Source organism: Opisthocomus hoazin, chromosome 7 (assembly GCF_030867145.1).
Source record: "Opisthocomus hoazin isolate bOpiHoa1 chromosome 7, bOpiHoa1.hap1, whole genome shotgun sequence".
In the NCBI taxonomy this organism is placed as follows: domain Eukaryota; kingdom Metazoa; phylum Chordata; class Aves; order Opisthocomiformes; family Opisthocomidae; genus Opisthocomus; species Opisthocomus hoazin.
Window position 1 is genome coordinate 13,154,039 of NC_134420.1, and position 24,369 is coordinate 13,178,407.

At 41.0% G+C, this 24,369-nt stretch overlaps 1 protein-coding gene across 4 annotated transcripts in view; it reads left to right on the plus strand.

Moving 5' to 3' along the window:
* Window positions 1–24,369, plus strand: part of SBF2 (SET binding factor 2) — a 288,684-nt gene that overhangs the window by 166,500 nt on the left and 97,815 nt on the right. For 3 of the 4 annotated variants that reach the window (XM_075425154.1, XM_075425157.1, XM_075425156.1), the window contains exons 9-16: window positions 505–618; window positions 1,458–1,535; window positions 3,523–3,636; window positions 4,169–4,297; window positions 5,045–5,143; window positions 10,060–10,264; window positions 12,534–12,643; window positions 15,250–15,399. In XM_075425154.1, the coding sequence (XP_075281269.1) occupies window positions 505–618; window positions 1,458–1,535; window positions 3,523–3,636; window positions 4,169–4,297; window positions 5,045–5,143; window positions 10,060–10,264; window positions 12,534–12,643; window positions 15,250–15,399 (999 nt within the window). The remainder of the gene's footprint in view (window positions 1–504; window positions 619–1,457; window positions 1,536–3,522; window positions 3,637–4,168; window positions 4,298–5,044; window positions 5,144–10,059; window positions 10,265–12,533; window positions 12,644–15,249; window positions 15,400–24,369) is intronic. The other variant, XM_075425158.1, reaches the window with a different exon arrangement.

The window sequence follows — 24,369 nt, forward strand, 5'->3', positions numbered from 1 at the left end:
GAAATTATTTGATTCTAGTGCAGGAAGGGAAAGAATGGATCTGTTTCCAGCTTTGTGGTGTATTTGTCATGAGTTCGAACAATTCACTTTTTTCAAATGTATCCTCAATTATTTTATCCTTACTTCTTAAGCAAGTGCTTGGAGAAACTGAACTGAGGTTACAAAGGTGTCTAGAAACATGTAATTTTACTTATATTGTCCTCACTGTCTCCTTTTGCACACAGCCTATTAGATATCTCAAATCACTGAACACAGATGTGGAACATCCAGAAAGTTTGACCTGATTCTGCTTTCTTTGGTTTACATTCATTTTTCATGGCTAGATTCAGTTATGTGAAGTATTTGGAGTTTTCCTTTATCAAAAGCATTCTATACATTAAAGTTAGCAGTGTTTGAATTTGTTTATTTTAACTTATGTGCAGATGATGAAATTTGAACTGTTGTGTTTTTAAACTATGCTCACAGTATGTGCTACCAATAATGTTCTTTGTTTGTCCCTTATAGTTAGATGTAATCATAGCAGACCTGGATGGAGGCACAATTAAAATTCCTGAATGTATTAATCTTTCTCAGCTGCCAGAACCACTGCTACATCAGACTCAAATGGCGCTTTCTCTAGTATGTTTCGATACAAATCCCATTTTCCACCCTCTCACTTATTTTTAAAGAATGAAAAATGAATTTTCAGTGTTAAATGGCCTTCAAACGCACTGGAAATGTGAGATTTTAAACTATGATTCGTGCCAACATTGCTGTCTTTAGAAGAATTTATTATCTGAAGTTAGAGTTAATATCATCAGTAATTTACTACTAAAATGTTTTTTCACTATCCAAGAGGTAGGTAGTGATTTTTCCTTCCTAATAAGGATTTTTTAATAAGAGATCAACCTCAATATTTGAGCAGCATTGTTACTGTTCAGTTTAGCTTCTTCTCTGTTTTTATAAATTCATTTCACTGTACGTTGTGTTGAAGTTTAACAAATTAAAGACCAATTAGTCTTAAAGTTTATTTGTATGATGCCTCTATATTGATATTCAAGAATGATTGATTCTACATTAGGGAATCGCCAAAAAATGTACTTCAGTTTGTCTTTTTGCTATCATTGTCATAAGTGAGAAATCACCTTATTTGGAGTCTTCTGAACAAATCTTCTTATCTTAAAGAGAAGAATTTTCTGTCTGCTAATCTGTTTCAGATGAATCAACTCTAAAATCCCTAACTGTATTGACTAGCTTCATTGACTGTAATAGGAGTTTTTGATAACTAGCTCGTTTATAGAAACCTGAAGCTGAGAAATTAATCCCATCTTTATTTACATATAGTCTTCATAATTTAACTCAATCTGTTATTTGAGGTGCTTACTATCAGTGAAATACTAATTTGAGAAGAAGAAAAAAAGTAATTTATCCTTTCCTCAGCACAATGAGGAAAAAGAATTGTTTAAAAAATTCTCTAGGTTTTGCATCCTGATTTGGAAACAGCAGATTATGCATTCCCTCCCCCACGAACAGCTCTGTCACACTCAAAAATGCTGGTAAGATTTCTGTGTTATGTCTGACTTTCTAAAGTAGAAAACTATTGAAATTTTAGACTAACTTTCAAGAATTTCTACTTTGTGTTTTCCATATCCATATTCCTTACAGTAATTTTTGGTGGAGCGAAGAAATCCATTAGACTTTGCATTTTGCCCTCTAATAGCATTCTAATGGGTTAGAAGTTTTGCAATCGTATTTATATTAGTACGGAAGCACCTTATTTTCTTCTAATATTGCTGTCTGTTGTGTTAAATCTGTGCCTCTTCTGTTTTGTACACTAGTAAAACTGCAGAATTTTACATGAGCGAACGAACTGGTCTTTTTGTGTTTGTGTAAATGTTAAAATTCAGGTTTCCTATGGACACCCCCCCCCAAAAAAAAAAAAAAAAGGTTCAGAAACATTAAAAATGTCATTCAAGATCGAGATTTTTAGAGTGAATATGAGTAAAGTTGTGTCAGCAAAACATAAGTCACTGGTTTTACAATAATGATAATGATAGTTTTCTACTAAAATCTAGTTAACTTAGATTAAAAGTGGTTGTGAAGCCATGACAACAACTTGGTAAAGCTGCTGGTTTTAGCTTGTAGAAGAGTCTAGAATTGAACTGGAGTTGGCAGTCCAAACTAAAATCCAAAAGCCAATTTGGTTGAAGAACACACCTTGGGTTTTTTTGTGTAGGTGTATTCAAAACCACAAAACTCTGAAGTGCTAGAATATATTTGTTGCTCTTATTTCTTGCTTTAACTTTTTTTTTAAATTGCTGAAGACAGATAATGTGACACAGATTTGATTTAAACTAATGGCCAAATTCAGCTAAGATCTCACTTTGAATGGTGAAGTTACAAATTAATATAGCTTTGTATCAAAATAAGAATTTTGTTAAATCTGAAAGAAATGACCATGTTTTCAAGTAGTCCAAAAAGTCAGGGTATAAATCAACCTGTTAAAATCCTAGAGAACAACCTAGTCACAAAGAAAATGAGAATCTCCCTCTATAAAGTGAACCCTTACAGAATTAAATTAAAACTAGAATAACACCGATTATGTTCTGGAGAAGAATTAACAGACGTCTGGAAAAATATTCCAATAGGGCAGCTTCATAGAATCTTGTATATACCTAAACTTATTTCTTTAAAAAATCATTGCAAGCTTTAGCTTATTTAGCTTGTATTTGCTTGTCTTCAGCTGCATCTGGACCTGCTGAAGATGTCACTGCCCCAAGTCTGCCCTCAACTATTCACATCATTTCCATTACCCGTAGATGTTTATGTAAGCTCTCCCTTACTCATTTAAATCAAAATAAACCAGGACTTTAAAGATCTGCTATTTTAAACTTTTAAAACTAACCCTGGCTTATTTTGCCTGCAGCAGATTGGCAAGTTAAGACATGAGTTGGAAGAGTCCTGGACAAGTAGCTGAGCAAACTGAAAGCAGTCTCCTCAGCTGGCAAAGCCACAGCGGCTGGCTGGGATGATGCCTGTGATGCTCTGAGCCTGGTTCCCCCAGCAGCAGCAATGCCAGCTTAGGCGCCTGTGGTTCCCTGCCACCCCGTCCACTCCAATGACACTGCTTGTGTAGTGTTGCAGAGCTACACTTGTTTTGGGGAATAAATCCAGTCTAAAATACACCTTCCTTTATTTAGCATTGGTTTTCTCTCATGGCAGTTCCTTCATGTGGTCCACCACGTGACCACCCCAACAGTTACACTTGCGTTGCCCAGAGGGTATTGTGCAGGCATAGGAAAGAACAGTAGGAGTAAAGGGGTGAAGATGTACTAAATCTATTGTTGCCATCTGAGGACAGGCCAGGGAAGCTGTAGCCTCATATAAGATAACTTCATGTGTGTACAAGTATCTCCACTTCGTGTGCTACACTACTGCATCATTTGAGGAATTTGTGGGCGTTTCTCAGATAGCTTTATATGAAGTGTGGAAAAGTCTAGAACACAAAAATGTTTTGACAGCATATTCAATTACTGCTTACAGGATAAAGAAGTGCGCGCAATCTTCCTTAGGCTATTTGCACAACTTTTCCAAGGATACCGGTCATGTCTTCAGCTGATCAGAATTCATGCTGAACCAGTAATTCATTTCCATAAGGTAAAAGAATAGCAGTTGTCTGTATTTAGTCAATATTCATTTGTGTCACATTGTTCCCATGAGCTTGCTTTTGAACAAGTGTTAAAGTTTAAAAAAAGTAAAAAAAAAAAATCTGTATGTCATAAGCCTATCAGTTTGACATAGCACTATATCAGTCTTTTTTAGTGGAACTAATCACAGGGACTGCAGTGAAATGTGAAACAAATTTAACATTAAAATTTAATACAAAGAAACATTTGAGGAATCATTAAGGAATTTAGAAAACATGTGTATGTAATTAGAAGACAATACTTTAAAGTACTAGTTTTCTATTTATTACTTGTGAGATTTTTGTAATGTGTGGATCAGACTTCCTGTTATGTTGCTTCTGAATTTAGGTGTAAAAACATACCAGATAATGTAAAAGATCTAATTAGAAAGTAACGCACATTAGTATAAGCTGGTGAAAATGTCTAGCTACTAGTATGTAAATAGTCGGTTGTAGTTTTGATACTGATAAAATACATGTATTTTTTTTCTGTCTTTTTTGCAGGCAGCCTTCTTGGGGCAGCGAGGCTTAAGTGAGAATGACTTTCTAACCAAAGTTCTCAATGGAATGGCATTTGCTGGTTTTGTGTCAGAGAGGGGTCCTCCTTTCAGAGCCTGTGATCTTTTTGATGAGGTGAAAACTGTTTCTATATTCACAAGTAAATGAAAATGTGCCTATGATATTTCAGCATGTGAAAAACTGTTGGAATGCTTCTGAATCCTCACTGTTTATTATATAAAGTTTAGTATAAACTTCTCAATTCTCATTTTCTACTAAGCATACATTTCTAGCTTACTTCCGTAATATTATGCCCTGCTCATGTGTATGAAGTTAAACGGTTGTATAAATTATGATAATGCTGTAACTGTTGTCGGGTTTGGAACTTCATAATGCATCAGATGTGCTAGTACAGAATTATTTTGAGTAATTTAATTATATTCTTAGAAACTTTGAAAAAGTAATTGAGAAATATAAAATTACATACTCAACAATATAAACTGTGGCAAACATTTTTTCTTTTAAAAAGTAATTACATTTACTGTGCTGGCATTTATTTGAATGTAGAGCACAAACAGACTTTGGTATTAATTGTGCATAGTAGTAGTATATATGAGAAATATGGGCTGTGGTATTAGAAATGTTAAAGGAATGGTTTAGGTATGTAGGACTTGTGTTAGGTAGGATTATAAAATCTGGTAATGGAAGCTCTATAAGAAAGTGAAAATGTCTCAAGTTCCAGAGCAATGTGATATTGCACATTTTTCCGTGTTCAGTTTTCTTTGCTCAATTTCAATTTAAGATTAACATTTCATAACTTAAATAGGAAAGAAATTATTTTTGGTTGAATTATCAACATTTTTATTCTTGTTTGTTTGTAAGTTGGTAGCCTTTGAAGTCGAAAGAATTAAAGCTGAGGAAGGTAATCCACCAAAAATGATAAAGCATGTTAGAGAACTTGCAGAACAGCTCTTCAAAAATGTAAGTTTGCTATACCTGCTGCACTTCTAGAGTGGAGATAGTAACATTGAAAATTCTTATTTCTGAGATTGATCCGGTATCTGAAAATAGAAATGGCTGCTTGTGATAGTCATCTGCATTATGACAAAAGACTTCAGAATTTAAATGTCACCAATTTTGTACATGTGAAGGAAGTTCAATATATTAATTTTGATTTATTAATGGTAATACTGATTTATGTGTAGCCACTGCTACTGATGATCCTTAGTGTGTATTCACAGTCTTGTGAATCTCCCTCGCGCTTGCACTTCCTGTTGTTGTTCAGACTCCACAGAGCAATGTCTATTACATGATCAGTTAACACCTTTATACCCTTTATTTTTCTACATCCCACTCCCCAAGACTGTGATTTACATCTACACTTTTATGAAAAAATCACAAGATATACTAAGTACTGCTAGGTTCTGGGGCATTTGGGAGCTGGGGGGGTTGGCTATGTGTGTGTGTCTTTTCTAAGATGAATTGCCTTTAAACACTTTACAGCCAGTACATTCAGCAGTCTTTTGAGTCAGTAGATTTTAGATGGAAAAATACGTCTATGTATTTCAGGTAAATGCAATGTGTGAATAGTAGGGTGTGTGAAATGAGTTTTATCTGGTTTTAATATTGTCCTTCGCTGCAGAATTTGTGTGTCTGTCCTCAGACACACTCATTCACTCAATCACTCACTCCAGCTCTTTTTCTCTGAAATTGCCAAATAACTATTATACTTTTTTTGAAGGAAAAAATTGATACACATTTTAATCTGCAATGTTGACAGAAGACATTAGAAGAGAGAGAAAATACATCTTTGTGGACTAAAATAATTTTACATTTTAAAATGTGTATAAAATGTTGTCTGTTGTCCGTATGTGGTATAGCATACTTACTGAGTATCTTAACATTGATATCCGTACACTGACATTTCAGACTTACGATAAGAGGATGTGTCTTGTGGAAAAAGAAGAGAAACGTCAGGCATCAGAATTTTTGTTACATAAATTCATTTCATCCATGAGATTTCATCTGTAATAAATTATTATTTATTCCATGGTATACCTCCTCATCCCATAGCAGTCTCTTAATGATAAGTACTGATGTAATCATCTTCTATTACGAACTAAAATTAAGTCATTGGAAACAAAAACTTCTGAATAATTGTTAAATTCTCTGCTACGAATTTAATAGTGGTGCTGTATATAGCAAAATACATTTTCCAAATTCAGGTCCTTCTATGAGGTAAACACTGTCAGAATGTATATTAGTTGACAGTTCTTCAACATTCAGGACTTTTAGTGTCATTAGAAAGTCAATGGGCAATATTAAAGTAAACTAGTTTGGTTCTTTTTTGTCGAATGGCAGAGATGAGTGAATTGCAATTTGGAGAAGATACATCAGAAAAAAATAAGGAGTATTTCTTTAAAATCAATGTTTTAAAAGTTTTAATTTCCCAGAGAGCTAGGGCTGTAATCATAGAATCATAGAACGGTAAGGGTTGGAAGGGACCTTAAAGATCATCTGGTTCCAGCCCCCTTGCCATGAGCAGGGACATATTCCACTAGACCAGGTTGCTCAGAGCTCCATCCAACCTGGCCTTGAACACTTCCAGGGAGGAGGCATCCACAGCTTCTCTGGGTAACCTGTTCCAGTGTTTCACCACCCTCATGGTGAAGAATTTCTTCCTAATATCTAATCTAAATCTGCTCTCTTTTAGTTTACAGCCATTCCCCCTTGTCCTATCACTACACACCCTTGTGAAAAGTCCCTCTCCATGCTTCCTGTAGGGCCAGTTCAGGTACTGGCAGGCTGCTATAAGGTCACCCCAGAGCCTTCTCTTCTCCAGGCTGAACAGCCCCAACTCTCTGAGCCTGTCCTTGTAGGAGAGGTACTCCAGCCCTTGGATCATCTTCATGGCCCTCCTCTGGCCCTGCTCCAACACGTGCATGTCTTTCCTGTGCTGAGGGCTCCAGAGCTGGACGCAGTACTCCAGGTGGGGTCTCATGAGAGCGGAGTAAAGCGGCAGAATCACCTCCCTCGACCTGCTGGCCACACTTTTCTTGATGAAGCCCAGGATACGGTTTGCTTTCTGGGCTGCAAGCGCACTTTGCTGGCTCATACTGAGCTTATCATCCACCAGTACCCCCAAGTCCTTCTCTTCAGGGCTGCTCTTGAGCCACTCTCCGCCCAGACTGTACTTGTGTTTGGGATTGTCCCGACTCACGTGCAGGACCTTGTACTTGGCCTTGTTGAACTTCGTGTTATAAGCATGTGATTATTGTGGTACTATCCCATAAATATGGGAAATTGCTGCAAACAATATAATTGTTATTATGATACTAAATTACTCCAAAGGAAATGGCAAACATTTGTATTTGTTTTCTAGTGGATATAGATCCTTTTTAGAATGAGAGCCTATAAAACATAAGTGAAAATGCATATGTGCAATTTTTCATTTACGTTATTTCTTAAAATCAGTGTCAAAACTAATATAGTTTAGTCTTTTCTTATGATGAGATTTATTTATACCAGTGGTTGACCTGCCACTTCACTACCACTAAGTCAAGGACTTAGTGTATTTAAACTAAGTCAAGGACTTAGTGTATTTAAAAGTCAGATTTTTAGTAGTTATGCATACAGCTATCTTTGATAAAAGCACTGTGATGAGTAACATTGCTTCTTTGTTACACCTAGAGCTGCCTGATTTTAAACTTGCTGCATGATGTATTTTGACATCTTGTTCCTCAGTTTAAATAGTCATCATGTTGTACCTGGGACAGTCTAGATACATATGAGAAACAAGGTTTGTTAGGGAGAGATAATGTTTGTATTAGTGTAGCTGGTACAAGTGGAAAATCTAGACAAGTTTTTGACACATATACTACTTCAGTAGTTGAAGACATTAGACCTATGTTCTTAATAGCATGTACAGCTGGGGTTAGGTTTGTGATGGCCAAGATTAAAGTAATGCTCTCTATATTTCCTCTGGATCTCTCTTCTCCATGAAATGGAACATGGAATAGTTATTTTCCCTTTCTGGCTTTTTCTGCTATATGTCATCTGTTGGTTACTGCTGAGATTGTGTTCCCATTCTCTGCCTTGCTTCTCCTGGCATCTGCTGCTCTCATCCCGCTAGCTAGATTTTTGGCCTGTTTCGTTAAACTTTCCTGTGCAGAGAATTTGTATGGCTAAGTAGCTGGTTTGTTCTGACTGCTGTTTCTCAAGTTGATGCATTTGATCTCCTTGTTGTCTTTTGCTCCCTTAAATGAAAGTATCATGCTAGCTCCTGTTTACAAGTTTTATTGCAAGCTAGTTGTGCTTGTACAACAGAAACCTAATTGATTGAGTAGCACTCTTTGGCAGTGGTACACAGTCAAGTAACAGCATAGAGTCAAATTGGAAAACAGTAAATTCAGACATGATTAATGATAAGCTCTGGTACATGAATGAAGAGATGAAAATATCCTGTTTCATCTGATTGATCATTACACTTTTCAAGACGCGAGATGTGATCGTTTGAATGGTGGTAGAATCCTTGTGGAACACATAGATATCAGGCATATTTTGGAAAAGATGCAACCTGAAGCCAGAAAAACACCTGAACAAACAGGAAAGATTATCAACCATTTGAGGAAGAAAATGAAAAGAAATGGTGAATTTTCATATCTTGCTCACTTCAGAATGTCTTTCTGGAAAGTGTGTTTTAAACAAGCTGAAACCCACGTGGAAGCAGTTGAGTGAAACTTAGTGACTGGTGATGTACATGGTCTTTCCGGTTGCTGAACACCAGAGGCAGAAGATGCATGTCCACATATAGGAACACATAGTGGACTGAAACTGCATCTCGTATTGACAAGTGCCAACAGAGCTTACCTGCACAGAGCAAGTCTTCAAATATCCCACGTACAGTCACATGTCTGTTGTATGGTACAGGGCATACTTTGCTAATGTCTTCAGTATTGCATGCTAATATCGAGATAAAGACAAATATAATAATTATGTAGTAGCAGATGCAGCAGTTATTTTGGCAAAACAAATAAGTCAGTGTTCTGCAATTGTAAACTGTTATTAAATTTTTTTTAATTCTAAAGAAGCTTTCTTTGGTGCTGCTTACTACATTTTTTTTTTAAGAAAAAGAAAACAAAGACCATGAAAGAGTAAAAAACCATTGTAGGCAAATATCTGTTATCACAGTGGAAATTCTGATAGTTTTGCAACAATAGAATTCTTTTCTATCTTTTGAGAACACTCCAAAATCTGATGCTACAACTTCTTTTTACTTACTTTGTAGTTTAGGCCCATCATTTATTCTCTTTGATCACCAGTATTAACATTTGTCTTTTTTTTTTTTTAGTGTAAACAGCGGGCTGTGTGGCATATTTTTATGGGACATACAGAAGATAGAAAATTGGTCCCTAATGAGGGACAGCTGTAATTTGATACCACATGGTACAAAATTGAGCTTTCACTTTGTAGTCACAATCAAAATGAGACTGTTTCTCAGCACTCGATAAAGAGATCGTATGTTTTAATATTCTTCAACCCTCTCTCTAGCAAGAGGTTGATTGGCAAATTAATTTCTATTCAAGCCCTAAATATTCATTAGGCATCATAAAATCAACCTGAGTTAAGCAGTGATTTTCTTTTGCTCTCTTTCTTTTTTAATTTTGCATGTTGATAAAAATAATTTTATAAAACCCTTTAACGAAGTTGGAAGTATTACACGTAATGAATCAAGGGTGATACGAACAAGAAACATGATATTAGTCAGCTGCATTTAAATACTTGGCTTCTTAATCTGTCAGGTATGCAGATACACAGAACAGCAAAAAAAACAGATGAGACAGATGGTAACACTGCGTTACCACATTTGTGTATGACCTTTTGCATTCGACCTGCAGGAGAACCCCAATCCCCACATAGCATTCCAGAAAGTGCCGCGACCCACGGAGGGCTCCCACTTGCGGGTTCACATCCTCCCATTCCCCTGGATCAACGAGTGCCGGGTGCAGGAGCTCCTCCAGGAAGGCCTTGCAAGGAGTCAGGGTGTCCCCCCTGCCGGACGGGGGGACAAGAAGTGCATCGTTCCAGCGGGTCCCCCTGTTGGTATGTTTACTTGTTCCTCAGCGTAACTGTTTGTCATCCTGTCTCGTTGCTTGAACATATAAATAGCTTGGATGCAATGTGTCGCTCTAAATTTCATGCTAATACAGTATTTTTAGTGATCATGGTAACCTTTAGTACATAGACTTGCCTTTGCATTTTAGAAGCCCTTTTGCATCAGCCTTTGCTAAGAAGTCAGACAACCACAGTGTGAGTGGCATGATTACTAACAACAAAAAAGGGCTTGATCTGAGTTTGATTGAACTGTTAGATTAGATATTGTCTACTCATCTAGGTCTGACGAATATCATGTAGGTTGCTTGCAGGACTGGCTGAACCAAGCTGTGAACTGTTAGGGTTTCCCCTTTGACATTAGTGGAAGACATGTCAGTTACTGGAAGAAGGCAAGGAACAAACATAGCATCTATCTCAAAATAAATATACCTATATTTAAATATAAAGAACAGATACAGACACTGTAGGCCTGTCAATTTAATTTTAACGCCAGAAAAATTCCTTTAGTCATAGTCATGTTCATCAATATGAATGATGGTATAAACAAGTATGCTTAGTGAACTTGCAGGACACATGAAGCTGGCAGAGCTTGTGAAACTTTTTAAGGATGTGATTCGGTTTCAAAACAATCTTGGAAATTTAGAGATCCAGTCTCTGTTGAGTTTTGTCCTTCTCTGCTGTTTTTCTTCAAATAAGGTATTACACTCGCATAGGCATGATCAGCTGACTAGGAAACAGTTCTTTGGAAAATAATTGGGGATTATAATGATCATAGGGGCAAACATGATCCAACGATATCAAGCTATTGCAAAAAAGACAAACATCTTAGTAAGACGTATAAACAGGACTACAGACAGTGAACTCCATGGAGAAATCCTTTCGCTGTACTCAGTAAGACCTCAGCTGGACTGTTTGTATTCATTTTTGGACACTGGAAGACTGTCTCTGTTTTTGGTTCTGTTAGAGGGGGTCCAGAAGAAAGCAACATGAATGACCAGTGGTCTGGAGAACGTGACCTACAAGGAAGATGGGGAGTTGTTTAGACTGAAAAATGGAAGACTGAGGGAATGCATAGAGCAGTCTTCAATTACATAAGAGGCTGTTTAAAAAAGGAAAGTGAATAATCTCTAGTGATAAGAATAATGGATTTAACTGCAGCACAAAATTAGAGTTATTTGTCAGGAAAAGCTTTGTAAAATGAGGATTGTGAGGCAGTTGAATGGACTGCTTGTGAAACCATGGAGTCTGTTATCACAGAACTTTTGGAACATATTAGACAAATATAAGAAATAACATAAATAGAATTGATCCTGTCAAGGGACAGCAGGATGAACTAGATGGTCGCTTGAGGCCCTTTCCAGCCCTGTTTCTCTTTGGGTTTATGTAAGAAGAGGAAATAATGTGTTCGCCTACCTTTGCTGTTTACTATATAATTGAATCTGTTACAGAAAATTCAAAGGGTATGTGCTTGTGTTGTGTTGTCTTTCTCTAAAAGACTCGATGCAAGAGAAGGTTTCCTTTCTTAAGAAGTTAACTTTTATGGCAAAGTTTTGTATTCTTTTTTTCAAGGAACAGCTTTCACAGGCTTACTCCCTGCTGTCCTGTGTGTCAAAATACTTGGATATTAGGAGCTCATTATCATCTGCTAGAAGGGCATATTCTGTGTTTATATTCTCTTTAGTTGATAAAAAAGAGAAAAAGAGAATGTTCGTTCTTCCATTCTGGATTTTCTTGAAAATTCAGAGCTAAACACTGCGTTGAGAAAATAATCTATAGATCTCAGTAAATTCGAATTGAGGTAGGAGAACAGGTTTGTCAGGTTTTATTCCATGTCACAGAATTCTTGACATGGCCAGTGAATTTTTCAGGAAAGAATAGTTATCTGCTGCTACAAAATATACAGTAGTTTACTGCAGAAGACACACACACATGCATGCATATATATATATATATTTTGTTAATTTATATTTATTTAGGTATTTTGTTAGTATGTTAGAGGTTGGAATCTCTTTGTGCCTGTAAAGAGAATCAATTACTCTTGTTAAAATTCAGAGCACGCTCTTTAGATAGTATAGGAAAATGAAAGATTTAGGGTCTTTTGTTGCAATCTGTATATTCCTACTAATGGTATTTGCTTAACAAAACAAAATGGAGGGCACGTTAATTTATTTTATTTTCTTTAAAGAACTTTCTGGTATTCTTTGTAGCTCTTGCAGAAGACATTTCACGGATATATATTCTTCTTTTTCTTTGTTAGTTTCCATAGTGGAAAAAGGAAGCACAGTTTTCAACAGTGCACAAAGGCTGGAAGTTGTTAGAAACTGCATCTCATTCATTTTTGAGAACAAATTTTTGGAGACTGAAAAGGTAATAAAATGAAATTTTTGCTTTCCCAAATAAACTTCTGTTCTGTTAATGAGCAAATGGAGACTGACCTTGCCACAAAATACATTTTGAAGTCTTGTTTCAAATACTGATGATTATTTTAACCATTTAAATGAATGAATTAAGCAAGAAAACTAATCATCTACATGCGATACTCTGTGTAGTATGAAGCTAACGGATTTGAAAACCCGTTTGTAATACTGCATTGGTGTGTTGAAGCCCTGTTGACCAATTTATATTACTATTATAAATAGTATTGTCCATGCGATTTTTTTTAAAAAAGGTGTGTATATTGGTCTAGCAGTATTGATTAGGAGGAATGTAAACAAAAGGCATACATAGACGTTTCAGTGTTTGTCAACCAATGCTCTTCCGAATTTTTTGGTACAGTGTATTTTGATGGTTTTGAAGAAAATAATTTGATGAACTCAGACGTGAATGTAAACATCTGGCATGTCTGTCTTCACTCAAATATACTAGTGAGTTGTTATCCTTGACATCCTTTTTTTTCACTTTAAAAAGTTGCCAGGTTTTGTAGATTCTATCCACAGAGAATTCAATTGTTGATTTTAAAACAATCACTCAAACTTACACTTAAATCTAATTCTACATATGAAAATGACTGTGAAATTATTTTAAGAAATGTTTTGATTTTTCAGAAAATTATTACCTGTATATCTCTGAGGCTATACAGCTCAGGATAGAAATTCCTAATACAACGTGTGGCTCTCTTTAAAGAGTTCTGATGCATGTGTAACACAGTAGGTTTTAACCTCTTTCAATTTACAGGCACTTGGAAAATATCAGTAGTTTTTTGTCCATCTGCATGGTAAATTTGTCCTTAGACAATAAGCTGCCATTTCCTATTTGTCTGTTACCACCCATTAAATCTATCTAAATGGCCACAGTTGATAGTCACTGATGTAGCACTTGATGCACCTTTAAAACATTGGCATAAATATTCTGTTGGCACTGTTTTAGGGTAAACTGCATAACAGTCTTGTGGCCTTGTTGCTGTAAGAGGTATGCCACTTTGAAAGTCATTTGTCATTCAAGGCTTATCAAAAAACATGCTGGTTGGCCTTGATATGCTAACCTGAGATACGGCCTGGCTGGTACAGAATAGAGCACTTGCTTTCATGCACAATAATCCATTTCTGATACCACATCCATTCAATGCCTTTCTGTATTCAGTCATTTCTATTTACAGATGTAGTTGAGAAATGCTGTTTAATGCATTTGAAAAAAATATGGTGTTTTGGTTTGGCCTGGATAAATGCCAGGTCCCCACCAAAACCACTCTATCACTCTCCCTCCTCAGCTGGACAGGGGAGAGGAAATATGATGAAAGACTCGAGGGTCGAGATAAGGACAGGAAGAGATCACTCACCAATTACCATCACAGACAAAACAGATTCAACTTGGAGAGAAAAGGAAAGTTTAATTCATCACCAAACAAATCAGAGTAGGATAGTGAGATATAAAACCAGATCTTAAAACACCTTCCCCCCACCCCTACCTTCTTCATGGGCTCAACTTCACTCCCGTTTCTCTACCTCCTCCCCCCGCAGAGTGGCACAGGGGGACGGGGAGTGTGGGTTATGGTCAGTTCATCACACGTTGTCTCTGCCACTCTTCCTCCTCAGGGGGAGGACTCCTCACACTCTGCCCCTGCTCCAGCGTGAGGTCCCTCCCACGGGAGACAGTTCTCCACAATCTTCTCCAACGTGAGTCCTTCCCAAGGGCTGCAGCTCTTCACGAACCGCCCCAGCATGGGTCCTTCCCACGGGGTGTAGTCCTTCAGGAACAGGCTGCTCCAGTGTGGGTCCCCCATAGGGTCACAAGCCCTGCCAGCAAACCTGCTCCAGTGTGGGCTCCTCTCTCCACAGGGCCACAGCTCCTGGCAGGATCCTGCTCCAGCACGGGCTCCCCACGGGGTCACAGCCTCCTTCAGGCATCCACCTGCTCCGGCGTGGGGTCCATTCCATGGGCTGCAGGTGGATATCTGCTCCACCATGGGCCTCCATGGGCTGCAGGGGAACAACCTGCCTCACCATGGTCTTCAGCAGGAGTTGCAAGGGAAGGCTCCCTGCTCTGACATTTCGGGCACCTCCTCCCCCTCCTCCTTCACTGACCTTGGTGTCTGCAGAGTTGTTTCTCTCACTTCGTCTCACTCCTCTCTCTCCACTGCCGCTTCCCCGCAGGTTTTTTTCTTCCCCTTCTTAAATATGTTATCACAGAGGCGCTACCACCGTTGCTGATTCGCTTGGCTTTGGCCAGTGGTGGGTCCGTCTTAGAGCCAGCTGGTATTGGCTTTATCAGAGGTGCGGGAAGCTTCTAGCAGCTTCTCACAGAAGCCACCTCTATAGCCCCTCTGCTACCAAAACCTTGCCATGCAAACCCATAACACACGAGAAGAGTTTTATACTTAATGACTCAAGCTAAATCAACCATTGTGTGAAATGTTGATATTCAAGCTAGTGAGTCATTTCCAAAGTTATACGTTCCTGTTACTTGCAGTTTCTTAATAAAGTATGTATAGCGCCATTTAATTTCATTTTCTTAAATTTTGTTTTTCTTGTTTCCAGACTCTGCCCGCAGCTCTGAGAGCCCTGAAAGGAAAGGCAGCTCGGCACTGCCTGACACAGGAGTTAGGCCTGCATGTTAAACAAAATCGAGCAATACTCGACCATCAGCAGTTTGACTACATTGTGCGAATGATGAACTGTGCTTTGCAGGTACAGTATGTGGAGATTTTGTTCTTCGGTTGTTTTTGTTTCGTTATTATGATAAGCAAAAAAATGTTGAGAGTGATATGGAGAAGCAAAATAATTAAATTATAGGATCGTGTGCTACAGTGATGTAGCAGATACTACTTGACAGTGGATTTAAGATATTTTGTGTATAAGGGACAAAATGCTCAGGTCTATACAGATCTGCCTGATATGAAGAAGAGAAAGAAAACTGTTCCTATTATTACTAATTTAGATATAATTTAGTTTTGGTGAGTATTAACAGCTTGAAGTACTTTTTTAATGAATGTGTGTTAGCTTTTCCAGGTTGATTTTAAATCTGAACTCCTAAAATGTGTATTACCCCCACTGTTTAGTTAAAAAAAGTGTAAGTGTGTCATCTTTGTCATCACAAGTGCGAATATACTTCAAGAAGAAAGCATACTTCCTGCTTCCGTGGTTCATGGTGATAGTTTTACTTGCCATGGTGACATTCTAGTTTGTCAGAGACTCGCTGAAGGTGTTTGCAGTCCATCTACTAAGTTATTCTACTGATAAAGTAAATAATTTTGTGCTGAATAAACATCAACATATGGTGGCAGCTAACTGTGAGAGTAGAGTAAAATATGTGGATGACTTCTCTGGACTTGCATTTGAATAATTGTACTGGTTTAGCTTTACTTGTTGGCAATTCATTGTCAGAAATATTTTGTAGACATCAGAGTTTTCAGTCTGATACCCGAGAATGTAGTAGTATTTTTTTTTATTTTTAATGTGGTCACATTTGTTTATAATTTGCCTCTTGTTGCCCCTGTCTAAGTTATTGTATCAAATTAGGGATTCGATTGAGACATTGATATTGTAACTCCACTCTCCTCTAACCTAAAAACGGTTGAAATTATTTTGCAGCAGTTTGTTGGCCCATATTTTTAGAAAGGTGAGTGCTAACTGCAGCTCTCACTTGAGTATAGAAATAAATTAACATTGACTGACCAAATGCTACCTCAGGTCACCATCAAATGTAAGTTTTGTTGTCTGTTGTAGTTCTTGTTTATTCACAGTAGATATTTTTCTGCTGTTTGGAACAAAATTCAGCTTTGCCCGAGCAGTCGTCTTTGGACTACAGTTACCTGCAGTTATCAGATGAAAACTGAAGTTGACTGTCTAAAATTACACAACATGTACCAGTGTGTACTTTTTTTTTCTCTGCCCAAAATCATGACAAATGGAATACTGCACCTGCTGTGTATTCCAGAGTTAGAAACTTTCTTTCAAACCAGAAAACAGGATTGTCTAGATGTGCCACAGATTTTGCTTCTACTTTTTTGATTGTTCGTGGGATAAAAAATCAAGATGTTTTTAGACGATAGGAATGAAATACAAATCCCCTTTATTTGCCGTATCTTAGAACAAAATAGACAGCAGAAGAAAATGGGGAGTTGAGGAAGTTTCCTCTGCTGCTGAAAGAAACACTGACATCACCTTTTAATAAAGCAATAAAATAAATTTTTTCTCTAGGAGAAAAATGCTAATTTTCTTCCCAGTGGTTTGAAGACCCAAGAAGGACCTGAATGTCTGAAGTCTTACTGAAGTTAAAATAGATTTTTTTTTTCTCCATAGAACTAGCAAATACAGCTCAAATCATGCAGAGGAAATGGACAGATCAAGTAAGGAGGCACAGTTTATATGCTTTTTTTCCCCCAATAGTATTTTCATTTCCTTGAAAATATAAAATAGTAATTTCCATTTCTCAGGAGTAAGCTTGGCCAGTATGAGAACATCTGAACTCCTGACAGTGGGCAGCTAGTTAGAAGCAAGTATTTAGTACATCTGCTTTCGTGATGTATGAAATTATTTATTAAGACAAAAGCATGATTTATAATTTGTCTGTGCACTTTGTTCAACTATATTATTTAGAACAATTTACAATGTATAAATTGTGGCATTTTGGAGCTTCCCTGTATTGCCTCAAGAAAAAAATACATTATCAGTAACCTGAAGTTTGTCCTTACTGCAGCAGGACTCAGCAAGTCAGTGTTTTGCTGTAGAGACACGAATTCTGTTAGCTGCAGATCATAAGACCAAGCAATTTGAACAGTGTCTGTTAAAAAGATACGGAAGTCTAATTTAAGAAATGTGGTCTTAACTGGAGATGTATTCAAGCTTTAGGGAAGTACCACCTTAATTATGATGGAATTTTTGGTGGAAAGTTAGATTGCAGTGTTGCTTTAAGGCCTCACCGAACCATTGGAATGGTAGAAACTATCTCAGTTATACCACCAAATGTCACAGATTTTTCTGTTAACCTTATTGCATGTTCCCATTGGCTTTCGTAAGATACAAACTAAAATATTGCTGTGGTCAGGAGTCGTATAGCAGCTGATGGAAAAGCTGAGAGGAAGGGAAGGCCCCAATCATAGTTGATTGGTGGGACAGAGCCCTGGTGCTCTACTAGACGCACCGAGTTGAGCTGAGATGCGTGTGCAGCAAGCCCCAGCCTGATGGTTTTCCCTGGGAAATACCAGTTTCTGCTGGCTCACTTACTCATGCAGATAGGAAATCTGATGCTCCCCAGCCACCAGACCTCTGCTACTGATAATGTGAATTGTTGCAAACTATGTTTATTTCAAGAGATGCAGGTTGGCGATTTCTGAAAGTGTCATTTGAACAAGAAACTGTATTGTTGGCATGTACTGAATTCTTCGTCTTACTGGGAACAGGGCCACATTACAAAAGCAGGAAGATTGCATTCTGCAAGTTTATTGCAGATCCCTCCGTTACTATTCAAGATTTTCCTGGTTGTTTAGTGTCAGGTTTTTTCTTTCAATAGAATGTATTCTCTTTTTTTACTGGAGCCCATAAAAATAAAGGTCAGCTGCTTTTTCAGAGCTTCTGTAGACTCATTTTGTAGATGAAGAGCAGTACATTAACAAAATGCTAGTAGTAATCGCATCATATATATTGTTGGTGGTCTCATATCTGAAGTGACATATCTGCTACCACAGTGCTTGAGAATAGGTTAAGGAAGAGGAATGAATAAAATATTCGTACCATTGCTCCAAGTTAATACCTGTTTTATTTTAGTGAAAAATTACTTGAGCTGTACTTCCCCAAGTAGCCAATCTCTGGCCATTTTGCAAATGGGAGGAAGGGAGGCATTATTCTGAACTATTCTCCCTTAAGACTGTTTACAGTCTGAAGTTAATGGGCAACACCTCATTGTGAATTTTTAAATGGCCTATGATCTGTGTAATAGTACAATAGACTTTCATAGTAATCTGCCTTATTTAGCATGTAGGCAGCTGCATATCAAGCCTGGTGGCTTTACAAATACAGTTAAGGTAAGGCATGATACAGTAACTCAATACTAGAGCGTCACAAACATGCTTCAGTGTGTCTCTGTGTCTGAGAAGTACTGACAATCTACTGCTGTTGAAGTGAAAACGAAACAAGTACTTCTGATTGTTCTTAGTAGTAGGAAGATCAAAATGACATGGAGATTGTATTTCTCGTTGATTAAAGCAGGTGTCTTCTGATGAGGGCAATTAAATCCCCAGTTATTTGCTTTTCTCTCTTCTGGGAGTTTTCATGGGCCACTTGCTAAAACCTGCAAGACTATGAACTAGCTTCCTTTGGTAGTTGGAACAGATAAAACGTTTTGTTTAAAAAGAAAAACTCCAGAACTACAATGTTGCAATATAACATTTCTTCTGTAAGATGTTGGTCAGTAATATTGCTGTCCTGGGTTTGGCCAGAACAGGGTTAATTTTCACCGGACTCCAGGAAGGGTCACAGCCGGGGGGTGGGGGCTGACCCCACCTGGCCAAACAGAGCCCGGTATTCCATACCATGTGACGTCACGCTGGGTTCCGGTGGGGGGGGGCGGTGTGGCGGGAAGGCACTCGCGGCTTGGGCGGGCGCAGCGCCGGTCCGGTTTCGGGAGAGCGGCTGTTGTACGGTTCGTGGTTGTGTTTTCTCCTTATCTGTATCGTTGTTGTTCCTGTTTTCCCTCTGTTTGCTGTTCTGTTAAACTGCCCTTATCCCGACCCACCAGTTTCTGCCTCTTTCTTTCCATTCTCCTCCGCACGCCGGCGGGGGGAGGGGCGGCCGCGTGGCGCTTTTGTTGCCGGCGGCAGCCGAAACCAAAACATTAAATTGGCGCCCAGACGTGGGGCGGGGATAACGGCAGGGCTGAGCAGCGGGTGTTAAAACTGCTTTCTTACATTTTGTTAAATTTTGTTATACGCATTTTTCTGTGTTAAAATAGTCGCCGGTAAAAATGTTTCTGACTTTGATCAAATATCTCTGCTACGTAAATCCTTACTTGCTGTATGTGTTTGCCGCCGTGCTGTTTGTTACCTCGGGAAAGAAGATCAGGATGATGATTTTGCTGTACTGTACGATATCGACTTATGATATGATAACATCACTGTGCATGAAATTAGTCTTTTATTTGCATGCGGCACTGCGGTCATTTCCGTACCTCGGATCCTATGTCTTAGATTTTGTTAATAATCAAACCCAGTCTGTGGGGAAAACCGAAGGGGATACCTTCCCCCACTCTTTCGCCCCCCCCCTCTCTCCCTCAGGCTGGTCCTAACTGCTTTTGAGAATTTCGAGTACCCGTGGGATGCTCAGGGCAGCACTCTCCTTTTGTTATGCCTCCTGAATGGGTTGCAGGTTTTGTTTAGGGTTAAGCAAGTCGTTAAGAACATCGTGCAGAGACCTGCCCCGGGGCCGGATAGCTGTGAGTGGCTGGGTGTGTGGGACAGCATGGGCAAGTACCTAGGGCAGTGGACACCCCCGATGTTTTTTAAACTCACCCCTGAGCAAGTACAGAATCCGGACAAACTAGTAAAATATCTGCAAAAAGTGTGCTGCCACCCTGGGAACTCCAGAGAGACACAGATCACAGCAACGTGCTGGGGTCTGGCCCACGCCTACCGAGCTGCACTGTTTAACACTGTTCAGTGCCCTAAAGGGGAAAGAGGGGGAAACGAAGCAGCAGGCACTGCGGCTGGCGCTGCCCCCCCAGCCGGCCCTGCAGCCCCTCCAGCCCAGCAGGCAGTCACAACCCCCCTGACTGGCACCGCCGCTGCCACAGCTGCAGGGTCTGCCTCGGTTTCCCTGGCAGGCACAGCAGCTGCTCCAGCCCCAGCTCCAGCTGCAGGCAGCGTGGCTGAGCCCAGTGACCAACCTGTGCAGGTAGCAGTCGCCCCTGTAAAACTAAAGAAAGACGCAAAGAGAGCAGATCGCTCCGGGAGGGATGACGATGAGCCAGGGTCATCACGGGAGATAGAGACAGAGATCATCACCCGGTCCCTGTCCCTGAGCGAGCTGCGAGACATGCGCAAAGATTTCAGCCGCCACCCAGGCGAGCACATTGCCACCTGGCTGCTGCGGTGCTGGGATAACGGGGCTAGCAGCTTGGAATTAGAGGGCAAGGAAGCCAAGCAGCTGGGATCCCTGGCCAGGGATGGGGGCATTGACAAGGCCATTGGGAAAAAGGAACAAGTCCTCAGCCTCTGGAGGAGACTTCTGTCAGGCGTGAGGGAGAGATACCCCTTCAGTGAGGATTTTGTATGCTATCCTGGCAAGTGGACCAATATGGAAAGGGGTATTCAGTACTTGAGGGAATTAGCTGTGCGGGAGCTGGTTTACTGTGACACAGACGATGAGCAGGTACCCACAGACCCAGATGAACTCCAGTGCTCACAATCCATGTGGAGGAAGTTTGTGCGGAGCGCACCCTCCTCGCATGCCAACTCACTGGCAGTTGTAAACTGGAAAGGTAAAGACGCACCAACAGTGGACGAGGTGGCTGTCAGACTCCGCCAATATGAGGAAAGTCTCTCTTCCTCCCTTGTCTCAGCTGTGGAGAAACTGGCCCGGGAGGTCCGACAAATGAAAGAGAGTAGGTCCTACTCCCCACCTGTACGGGCCATCATCTCAGCTATTAGGGGCAAGCGTTTCCCTGCTCAGGAGAGGGAATACAGAGGCTACACACCACGGGGCACCCTGTGGTTTTACCTGCGTGACCACGGAGAGGACATGAGGAGTGGGATGGAAAACCCACCTCAAGTCTAGAGGCCCGAGTACGTGAGTTGCGAGGTAAAACAATCACAAAAGGGGACTCTGTTAGGAAAAATGCCGCTTCAGTTTCCAAAAGCCAGCTCTCCAGACCAGGTAGACAGTTTGACCTTGATTCCGATCCTCTGGAGGGGACCTCCAAGTCATTTTTACAGCAGGTGAGCAGCAATTTCTCTGACGAGGATTAGAGGGGCCCTGCCTCCAGCCAGGTGGAGGAAAGGGACAACCGTGTCTATTGGACGGTGTGGATTCGGTGGCCTGGCACGTCAGATCCACAAGAGTATAAAGCTCTAGTGGACACTGGTGCACAGTGTACTTTAATGCCATCAGAGTTCAAAGGGTCAGAGCCCATTTGTATTTCGGGAGTGACAGGGGGGTCCCAAGAGCTGAGTCTACTGGAGGCTGAAGTGAGCCTCACTGGGAAGGAGTGGCAGAAGCACCCCATTGTAACTGGCCCCGAGGCTCCGTGCATCCTTGGGATAGACTATCTTAGGAGAGGCTATTTCAAGGACCCAAAGGGGTATCGGTGGGCTTTTGGCATAGCTGCTGTGGAGACAGAAGAAATTAAACAGCTGTCCATTTTGCCTGGTCTCTCGGAGGATCCTTCCGTTGTGGGGTTGCTGAGGGTTGAAGAACAACAGGTGCCAATCGCGACCACAACGGTGCACCGGCGACAGTATCGTACCAACCAAGACTCCCTTCTCCCCATTCATCAGCTGATCCGCCAGCTGGAGAGTCAAGGAGTGATCAGCAAAACTCGCTCACCCTTTAATAGTCCCATATGGCCAGTGAGAAAATCTACTGGAGAGTGGAGACTGACAATAGACTACCGTGGCCTGAATGAAGTCACACCACCGCTGAGTGCTGCCGTGCCAGACATGCTAGAACTTCAGTATCAGCTGGAGTCAAAGGCAGCCAAGTGGTACGCTACAATTGACATCGCTAATGCATTCTTCTCCATCCCTTTGGCAGCAGAGTGCAGGCCACAGTTTGCTTTCACCTGGAGGGGCATCCAGTACACCTGGAATCGACTGCCCCAGGGGTGGAAACACAGTCCCACCATTTGCCATGGACTAATCCAGACTGCGCTGGAAAATGGTGAAGCCCCAGAACATCTGCAGTACATCGATGACATCATTATATGGGGCGACACAGCGGAGGAGGTTTTCGAGAAAGGGGAGAAAATAGTTCAGATCCTTCTGAAAGCCGGTTTCGCCATTAAGCGAAGTAAAGTCAAGGGACCTGCGCAAGAGATCCAGTTTTTGGGAATAAAATGGCAGGATGGGCGCCGTCAAATCCCAATGGATGTCATCAACAAAATAGCAGCTATGTCTCCACCAACCAGCAAAAAGGAAGCACAGGCCTTCCTGGGTGTTGTGGGTTTTTGGAGGATGCACATCCCAAATTACAGCCAGATTGTAAGTCCTCTGTACCACGTGACCCGGAAGAAGAATGATTTTGAATGGGGCCCTGAGCAACGACAGGCATTTGAACAGATTAAACGGGAGATAGTTCATGCCGTAGCCCTTGGTCCAGTCCGGTCAGGGCAAGATGTTAAAAACGTGCTCTACACCGCAGCCGGGGAGAATGGCCCAACCTGGAGTCTCTGGCAGAAAGCACCATGGGAGACTCGAGGTCGACCCCTGGGGTTCTGGAGCCGGGGATACAAAGGATCCGAGGCCCGCTATACTCCCACTGAAAAAGAGATTCTGGCAGCATATGAAGGCGTTCGAGCTGCTTCAGAAGTGGTCGGCACTGAAGCACAGCTCCTCCTAGCTCCACGATTGCCGGTCCTGGGCTGGATGTTCAAAGAGAGGGTCCCTTCTACGCATCATGCCACCGATGCTACGTGGAGTAAGTGGGTCGCTCTGATCACCCAGCGCGCCCGAATGGGAAACCCCAGTCGCCCAGGAATTCTGGAGGTCATCATGGACTGGCCAGAAGGCAAAGATTTTGGAGCATCGCCAGAGGAGGAGGTGACACGTGCTGAAGAGGCCCCACTGTATAACCAGCTGCCAGAAGATAAGAAAGAGTATGCCCTGTTCACGGATGGGTCCTGTCGCATTGTGGGGAAGCAGCGGAGGTGGAAGGCTGCTGTATGGAGCCCTACACGACAAGTCGTGGAAACTGCTGAGGGAGAAGGTGAGTCCAGCCAGTTTGCAGAGGTGAAAGCCATCCAGCTGGCTTTAGACATTGCCAGTCGAGAGAAGTGGCCAGTGCTCTATCTTTACACCGACTCTTGGATGGTGGCCAATGCCTTGTGGGGGTGGCTGCAGCAATGGAAGAAGAACAACTGGCAGCGCAGAGGCAAACCTATCTGGGCTGCCCCATTGTGGCAAGATATTGCTGCCCGGCTGGAGCAGTTGGCTGTAAAAGTCCGTCACGTGGACGCCCACGTCCCTAAGAGTCGGGCCACTGAAGAACATCAAAACAACCACCAGGTAGATCAGGCTGCTAAGATTGAAGTGGCTCAGGTGGATCTGGACTGGCAACATAAGGGTGAACTCTTTATAGCTCGGTGGGCCCATGACACCTCGGGCCACCAAGGAAGAGACGCGACATACAGATGGGCTCGTGACCGAGGGGTGGACTTGACCATGGACACTATTGCACAGGTTATCCATGAATGTGAGACATGCGCTGCAATCAAGCAAGCCAAGCGGGTAAAGCCTCAGTGGTATGGAGGACGATGGCTAAAATATAAATATGGGGAGGCTTGGCAGATTGACTACATCACACTGCCACAAACCCGCCAAGGCAAGCGCTATGTGCTCACAATGGTGGAGGCCACCACCGGATGGCTGGAAACCTACCCTGTGCCCCATGCCACTGCCCGGAATACCATCCTGGGCCTGGAAAAACAAGTCCTGTGGCGGCATGGCACTC